Source organism: Hibiscus syriacus, unplaced genomic scaffold (genome assembly GCF_006381635.1).
Source record: "Hibiscus syriacus cultivar Baekdansim isolate YM2019G1 unplaced genomic scaffold, ASM638163v2 tig00018060_pilon, whole genome shotgun sequence".
Classification (NCBI taxonomy): domain Eukaryota; kingdom Viridiplantae; phylum Streptophyta; class Magnoliopsida; order Malvales; family Malvaceae; genus Hibiscus; species Hibiscus syriacus.
Window position 1 is genome coordinate 134,481 of NW_024062425.1, and position 8,616 is coordinate 143,096.

An 8,616-nucleotide genomic window follows, 5' to 3' on the forward strand; every position below is an offset into this window, starting at 1 on the left:
TTATGATTAGAAACATAGTTATTGACACAAATACTTTAGAGGAAAGGGAAGAATCCAAGAATATAGAAAGCGAACCGTCGTAAGATTTTATATTGAGAATAAATTTTTAAAATTTTAATGAAATACAAATTTATAAAATTTTAAAATATAAGAAATCAATTATCAATAAAAAAATTAAAATATAGGGATAATTTGAATTTTCAAGGGTCAGCATCAAAATACAACGTTGCTTCGCAACCGGTTGTAGTTCGCCATGTGTCCAATTTCTCTTCTTTTAGTAAAGGGGTCAAAATGCAAATATGAGTATAATACAAGGACTTTTAAACATTTTTACCTACCACAACCTTAACCTAAACTCACCCAAAATCAACCCTCCCCGTCCCAAAGCTTTGCCTTTTTTTCATCGCCATTTTCTCTTCCAAGCATCTTTCTTTTTTGCCTCTCTCATCAATCAGATCTCTTAAAACCCATTTGCAGAAAGACCTTAAAGTGAAATCACCGAAGACGCTCGGCTCATAAGGATCGATTGCCTCCGGTAAGCTCTTCCGTTCCCCTTTCACGCTTCTTTTTTGTCCACTACATCTTGCGTTTCATTAATCTTCCTTAGATTAGGGTTTCATACATTTCATGCACTTACAGTCGGTTATTATTTATGGGTTTATCCAATTTGTATGGATTAAACTAAGAAATTGACTGGGTTCTCTCTAATTTGTCTATTGTTCTATACGTTCATATGCTTTTACAAAGTGTTTCGTGGCTGTTAATTTGTTTTCGGATTGTTTTCAATGCTGTTTTATTCAATGAAAAGTTTGAATTTTTTTCTACTTAGGTTGAGCATCTATCCAACAATTTAATGCATGTTTAACCAATTCAGAAACTCTCATGAATTATGCTATCTGAAAACTTCATATGAATATTCGATAGCTACTCGCTTGCTGTGGTAGCAGTGCCTATGATTTTTGGGAGTCCCTTGAGAAGGAGTATTTGCAGAATGCTTCAATGTGTTTAGCCCTTAACGCTTTCGTATTCTATCAATTCGATATTGATTTTGAAACTTTGTATCAACCGATTCTTCTCTTGCAGTTGCAGAAATACTTCAACGAGTTTAGCCCTCGACATATACGTATTCTATCAATTCGATATTGATTTCGGAACTATTACATTAACCGACTCTTATCTTGCAGTTGCATAATAAAACCAAATTTTCCTCGAGGTCTTTTCGTCACCCATCCAATTTTCTAGAAGGAAACATTCTGAATGGCTGGCAAAGCAGCGCGATCAGTGGCGAAGGCAGTGGGGGAATACCAATACCCATGGTGTGAAAAGTTGGCTAAGTACAAGGTAGAGTTATCGAAGGGAGTGTGGGGTTACTGGGAGCTCGGAGCGTGGAAGCCTCTTGGGATCAGCGCGAGGCGTCGAGCTAGGCTTCGAAAGGAAATGCTCTTAGCGGGGCAAGATTGGCCGTATGATCCGGAGAGGAAAGAGATGAGAACCAAGATGAAAGGTCATAAATGTGACAGAATCTCAGCTGAGAAAAGGGAGAATACTGCTAATTTGATGCTGAAGATGCCTGACATGTTGCTTGCTTATAAGAAACGCAGGTGGGAGAATAAAATGAAGGAAGAAGAGAAATCCAAAGACAAATGAATCTGCATTTCATTTGATTTTAGTTAAAAAAAAAGAACTAAAGGATTCTAAATCTTGTACTGATGGATTCAATGTTGTTTTGATCTTTTCTATATGCCAATAGGTGGATTGAATTGTTGATTTTGACTTTTCCGTGTGTGTTGGATTAGTCTTTTTAAATGCCAATAGGATGGCAGATGTTGATTGTGCCTTTTCGTGTGTTGGATTAATATTTTGGGTAAATTACACGTTTAGAACTTAAACTATCAACTTTGGTCCGATTTAATACTTAAACTTTTAATTTTTCAAAATCATACTTAAACTTTAGGTTTTGTTTCATTTTAGTATTCTGTTCAAAATTTAATGTTAAGTTTTGGAAAAAATTGAAAGTTTAGGTACTAAAACGGATCAAAAATGATGATTTAGGTATTAAACGCCCTAAGTTGTTAATGGTGGGATATTAAAATGAAACAAAAACTAAACATAAGGTATGATTTTGAAAAAATTAAAAGTTAGGTACTAAAACGGACTAAATTTGAAGGTACTAAACATAGTTTATCTTAATTTTTTTAGAATTATAATTACAAATTATAATTATCTATTTTTATTAATTTTTAAAATCAGGATCATTAAAATATTTTTATTTAAAATTAATTATTCCTCGTTATTTAGAGGATTTTAATGGATTTTTTTATTAAAGTATAAAACAGAGAAGTAAAAAGAAATGATTTCATCTCAAATTATTAATCATAAAATAATGCGAGTGTATTTGATTACTCAACTCGATTAAACGCTATCTTTAGTATCTATTTGACAAAATTAAATTAAATTATGATAGCTAATGTATGTGTTCTTCTTCTATTAAAATTAATGAATAAAAATAGTAATAAAGGGTACTTAAATGACCACTTAACTAAGTTGGTGTCTGCATAATCATCATACTTTTAATTTTGGTGTTCTACGTCAGCTATGCCGTTATTTTGTAACGACACGTAGTTACATTGAAATCACTTGAATAATTATATGATCGTATTTTTAAAATTGAAAGTATGGTTGTCATATCTATAATAACCCTATATTTATGTGATTATTTTAATAGTTTACCCAAAATAAATCCGTTTAATTATACTTTTCATACATTTCTAGATAAACATTTTTTTATTAAAATACGATTATTATAAAGTAGTATTTATTATATATATATTTAATTATTTGATAATTAATCTCTAAAAAAACAATTTTCTTTCACGTGCCTGTGTGAACACTTTTTGGATAACTCAGGGATTCTCCCTATTTATTTTCTTCTCTTTTATCTACCACTCTCCAATGTGTGTTCTTATATTCCCCGCCCCCTTTTCATAATTACTGCAACGATTTGATTTTCTGAATTGGGGTTTGTAGGAGATTTAGGGTTCATCTTAAGATTGTGAGGAAATGATGCAAATTCAATTACTCTCCTTCCCAAACTGCACTCGACCTTCAGCCAGCATTTCAGCTTCTCCCAGCGGTTTCACTCTCTTTTCTTCTAGACACCAGCTACCCAAACTTGCGGGAAATCTACATTTCCCGTTTTGTTCTTTTAATTCGTCGAAAAGGGTATCCGGGTTTCAATTAAGATCGAGAAAATGCGGTGGTTTGGCTAGGGTTCGATGTGAAGTGGTGGAAGACGATGGGTTTTACATGAGGAGGTGTGTGGAGCTGGCCAGAACGGCAATTGGGTTCACAAGTCCTAATCCTATGGTGGGATGTGTTATTGTGAAAGATGGCAAGATTGTTGGTCAAGGGTTTCATCCTAAAGCTGGCCAGCCTCATGCCGAGGTAATTCTTTTTTCATGTTTCTATCTATATATCTTCCCTTGTAAATCGTATGATTTTTGAACTACATTACTGTGATTCTTCGTTTTACTGAAATCATATCTGTGTTTGATGGCTTATCGGATGTGTAACCCTCAAAGGATCTCCTAATACATGAAAGAAACTTTAAAAAGATCAATCATATCCGTGTCGGATGCATATCCGATCCGATAGTCACACCTGAGTCTGACCAACAGTTTTTAACAGTAATGATGGAACTGCCAATCTGGAATCCTAGGAGAGTGAACTTAGACCAAAATCACCCGTTAAAGTTTGGGATTATAGTGTGAGGAAGACCTTGTTAAATGCTGTATTGTGATAATTTAGTCTGAGTTTTCGTGATCGACTTTCAGTTTGTAACTTTGGTTTATGCTTTCCTTTTGGAATTTGTTCTTCTTTCTTGTTTATGGGAATGTACACTATAGTGAATGTTGGAAATTATGTTGGCAGGTTTTTGCTTTGAGAGATGCTGGGGATTCAGCTGAGAATGCAACCGCATATGTGAGCTTGGAGCCATGTAATCACTATGGAAGAACTCCGCCGTGTACCGAAGCATTGATTAAAGCCAAAGTGAAAAGGGTGGTGGTCGGTATGGTGGATCCTAACCCGATTGTAGCTTCAAAGGGGGTGGATAGATTGAGGGATGCAGGAATCGATGTGACTGTGGGTGTTGAAGAAGAGTTATGCAAGGATCTCATTGAAGCCTATATCCATCAAATGTTAACCGGGAAGCCTTTCGTGACTCTTAGGTAAATCTCCTCCACCGTAGATTCTAAACACGAAATAGGACCTGTTATTTCCTTTTGTTCCTTAGAACTTGCTGGTTTTTGGGTTGTGCTGGAGAATTCTAACCAATGGCCTCTGCATGATATCCAGATATTCCCTCTCGGTCAATGGTCACCTTTTAGACCAGCTCGGGGAAGGAGTCACCGAGGCTGGTGGATACTACTCAAAGTTGTTGCAAGAATCTGACGCGATAATAGTTTCTGGATCTTTAACTGAGAAGCTTTCAAGTTCGATGTCACAAGAGCCGGTTGCCAATCAACCTCTTCAGATTGTAATAGCAAGTGATCCCGATCAACTTCCTCTTGCTAAAGAAGTCTCTAAGACTATAGTATTTGCAGACAGAGAGATAACAGCAGAAGGATATTTGGCTCAAAAGGACTCGAGGCAGTGGTGTTGGATCCGATAAATTTGACTCCAATTCTAGAGCACTGTAAACGCCAGGGGTTGTGCAGTGTTCTATTGGATTTGAGGGGAAGCTTTGGCGATCTCGAAGGACTTGTTAGAGAAGCTATTGAGCAAAAAGTGTTGCAAAAGATAGTTGTGGAAGTGTTGCCGTATTGGGATGAAGCAAACGGTGGAGAGTCACTTGTGGCATTGAATGGTTTGGTTAAAAGACTAGAAGTGAAGAACTTGCTGCCCGTGACCTCAAATCGAAGCGTTGTGATTGAGGGATATCTTCAACATAAGTGATTATTATCTTATCGGCAGCCACCATGTTTGTATGATAGGAAGATGACCCCTGGATGTCAAGCGAGTCTATGACAGAGGGATAGGTATGAATACTCATTAATTGTTAAACATATACCATTTTCTTCTGGCAAACCTAATAATATTTATGACAACAGACTTGGATTGCAATCAATAAAAGAAGGCAGTTTTTTTTTTTAGAATTCAGGTGCTTTTATTTAGAGTGGTAAAGATGGAGAGCAAATGCAACAACGAAGAAAAAATTGTCGGCACGAGGTACAGCTTTAGAACCATTCTGTGACGATCAGACCAGCAAACTATGCCGACAAAACTTATCTCCTACAATCCTGGTTAAAGTTTCAGGACTGGAATTTGAGAACAAGGGTTATATACCTAATCATTGCCAGCTAAAAGACTTGAACACTCAAGTTTTAGAACGTTTGCCCATGCATAAGGACCGAGACGTTGAAAGACCAGCTTCGCTAACCCTAGGAAGCATCCAAATGATAGTACAAAATCAATAATCTCAACAATCGACATATATTAGCAGAGATGAAATAATAGAACATGGAAAAAGAGTACAAAGAAATTACTTCATGCATGTAATCTGAAACTGTTGATCTCCGTCGTTACAACTGAAGGCCAAGGAAACGTCCCAAATAAATCACCAGCAGTAAATAGCCTGATCGATATGTGGAGGAATTTGGTTAATTTCAGTCCCAAGTTCTAGCTCAATCCTATACCGTTTGTGAAAACCATATAATCAATGAATCATTACAAAAATGTACATGGCACTAAAAATTATCAAAACTGCTAAAGATAAGATAACATGCAAGTTAAACCGGTCCTCGTAAGTGATCAAATTGACTGCTAATCCAAGATGACCAAACCTTCCTGGTCGACCAACCTGAATGTCCATGAGGATTACCAAAAAGAAAGATAAATGCTGCAACTTTAAAAGAATATTTTAACCTACATACTCTGTGAAGGATGCTTTCTGAGTTCTTAGGGAAGTCGAAGTTAATAACAACATTCAGCGCTTGAATATCTATACCCCTTTAAACTCCTTTTAATTAACATGCTATGTCATTAAAATTGAGATTCAAGAATTAAAATAGAAAAAGGATAATGATATTATATGAATTACATAGACAATCGAATCCAAAAACAAGACATTACCAAAATAAATTCAAGCTTTGTCGACGTTGTCCTTCACCCAATCAAATTATACGTCAATTCTTTTAAAAAAAACTAAAAAATGAAAGAGAAAATTTATGAGAACGATGTCGTATGATTTTTTTTCAAGACTCGTTTTCTCCACTCTCTTGAACCGATGAAGCTTCTTTGGATTCGGTCGGCGCCGTGGAATTGGCTTTCTTTTGGGTGGCCTCGAGGACATGGGTGTAGCTTCCTTTCTCCTTGAAGAGTTGAGCGAAATGGTGCGTGCGGTAAAGCACTCCATTTAAAGCAGCATATGAAGAGTGCGTCAAGTGACAGCCTCCATGAGAGCATTTGAAGCATGATTTGTGGAAACATTCGCTTTCCTTGGTCACCTTAATGTTAGGTTACGACCGGTTTAACTTAAAATGTTATATATTTAATTTAAAAATCTACACGATTGATATTATTCGTTACAACCGAGAATGTCTGAACAATAGCTTTCTAAGTTGTAATCAGAATAGTTATACAATTAATACAATTTGTTAAAAAGAATATACTATTTCAATTTCTACCTAACATTATCTAATTTATTTTAAAATTTACTTTTTAATAAATTTTTCAATTACAACTACTTACGATTTTAAAATAATTAAAAAATAAGTGTAAAATTTATTGGGTAAATTACGTGTTTAGTACTTAAACTATCAGTTTTTATCCATTTTAACACCTAAACTTTCATTTTTTTAAATCATACCTAACGTTTACTTTTTGATTCATTTTAGTACCCACCGTTAAAAACTTAACGTGTTTAGCACCTAAACAATCAATTTTCATCCGTTTTAGTACCTAAACTTTCATAGTTTTTGTTGTTGAAAATTTACGTTAATTTTTAACATGTAATGAAACAACAACTAAACGTTATGTATAGTTACGAAAAAATTTAAAAGTTTAGATATTAAAACGAATCAAAACTGATAATTTAAGTATCAAATGTGTAATTTACTCAAATTTATTTACCTTTTCCAGTGGATACAGTGTCTTCTGACAAGCGGAACATTCGTCTTGGGTTATAGAGAACATTGATGAAAATTTGTTGGAAGTCGCATTCTACAAACATATTTACTTGAACGTGTATTATTTTTATAATTATGATAAATACAATAGGATTAAAAATATACTTATTATTTAAATTAAATGTTATATACAAATATATATTCGATAAATTTCAGTATGTAAAAACAAAGGAAAAAAAAAGAAAAGAAAGAAAACATACCCCGTCGTTTTGCTTCTCTGTTTTTGCTACAAAAGTGGTCACCAAAAGAAATTAAAAATGTGTCAACAAACTATACCATTTCCTATCTTTGAATCAAAATAAAAAGGATACGAAGAATATGGGCTCGTTTAATATAAAAACGAGATACATTCAGTGATGAAATTAAAAAGATTCAAATTTTGATATCAATATTGTGATATAATATTTTAATGGGTAACGTACATAAATGGTCTCTCGACTATAGGGTATTTCTTTATCGAGTCATTTGACTATTAAAAGTTACAAATAGTTGGGTGAATATTTTGTAACTTTTAATAGTCGAGAGATTTAAAAAAAAAGCAATATCTTATAGTTAGAGGACCATTTTGTAACTTTTAATAGTCGAAGGACTTAATAAAGCAATAATATATTGTCAAGGGACTATTTGTGTACTTCACCCTGTTTTAATATTTAAAGTGACTCCGTTACTTACCATACCAAATAATATGAACAATTGATCTTAGAATATAAGCATTACTCGTATGAAAATTCCTGCTGTAATTCCCAGATTCCTTGAATAGTTGCTCAAAATGAGTCTTGCAATAAATGACTCCGTCCATTGAAGAACAAGTACTGATCTGTCAAGAAAAACAAAATTAATTAACATGTTCAAGTTTAGATCATTAATCTTTTCGCTCAAACTAAAATTTTCACTTCATTGTATTTTTTCCATAATTTTTCTTAAAATAATCTAAATTGATATCTTCAAAAGCTTATAGTTTAATTTTAACCCCTTTTTTAAAATTTTCCATGGCTTCACCTCTGTTGTATTCTATTAGAGATGGGCACGAGACGGGGCACATCGATTTTTCGATTGTCCGATCTTGACTAAAAAATTAAAAACTTCCACTCAATCTTGACTCGCCTTCAATTTTAGGATAAAACCCATTTGTCCCGTCTTGTCCCAATGAATATTCTTTATCTTATTCGGTCAGATAATGATATAATTGAAAACATAGATGGAAAAGACTTTTATAGTAATTCTCCCTAAATATATACAGGAAATATTATAATGATGATATGAGTGAGTCAAAGATTTTTATCCTAATTCAGATTCCATCTCGATCTCGATTTTCACCTTTAAAACATTTATATTCAAGATCGAATCAAAATCTATCGGACTCCAAATAATAAATCTTAAAATATCAAAAGAAAATTCGAAAGGAGAAAAGAAAAAGCATGAATTCCAC

At 33.9% G+C, this 8,616-nt stretch overlaps 3 protein-coding genes across 3 annotated transcripts; 2 read left to right on the top strand and 1 right to left on the bottom strand.

Annotated features, from left to right (window-relative positions):
• Positions 1-367: 367 nt before the first annotated feature.
• Positions 368-1,832, top strand: LOC120209042. The gene is made up of 2 exons (XM_039208128.1): positions 368-535; positions 1,185-1,832. Exon 2 carries the CDS (start codon positions 1,258-1,260, stop codon positions 1,645-1,647), a length of 390 nt encoding a protein of 129 aa, XP_039064059.1. The 5' UTR covers positions 368-535; positions 1,185-1,257; the 3' UTR covers positions 1,648-1,832.
• A 1,100-nt stretch (positions 1,833-2,932) lies between these two features.
• LOC120209041 (riboflavin biosynthesis protein PYRD, chloroplastic-like) lies at positions 2,933-5,153 on the top strand. Its single transcript, XM_039208127.1, is given in 4 exon segments — positions 2,933-3,444; positions 3,931-4,229; positions 4,357-4,634; positions 4,637-5,153. Coding segments are annotated over 4 exon segments (1,281 nt in total). The 5' UTR covers positions 2,933-3,060; the 3' UTR covers positions 4,957-5,153.
• A 1,101-nt stretch (positions 5,154-6,254) lies between these two features.
• LOC120209027 (LIM domain-containing protein PLIM2b-like) lies at positions 6,255-8,004 on the bottom strand (the record flags this gene model as incomplete). The annotated part of the gene is made up of 4 exons (XM_039208115.1): positions 6,255-6,506; positions 7,132-7,221; positions 7,388-7,413; positions 7,905-8,004. Coding segments are annotated over 4 exons (468 nt in total), but the record flags the coding sequence as incomplete, so codon positions are not given.
• Between the last annotated feature and the right edge of the window lie 612 nt (positions 8,005-8,616).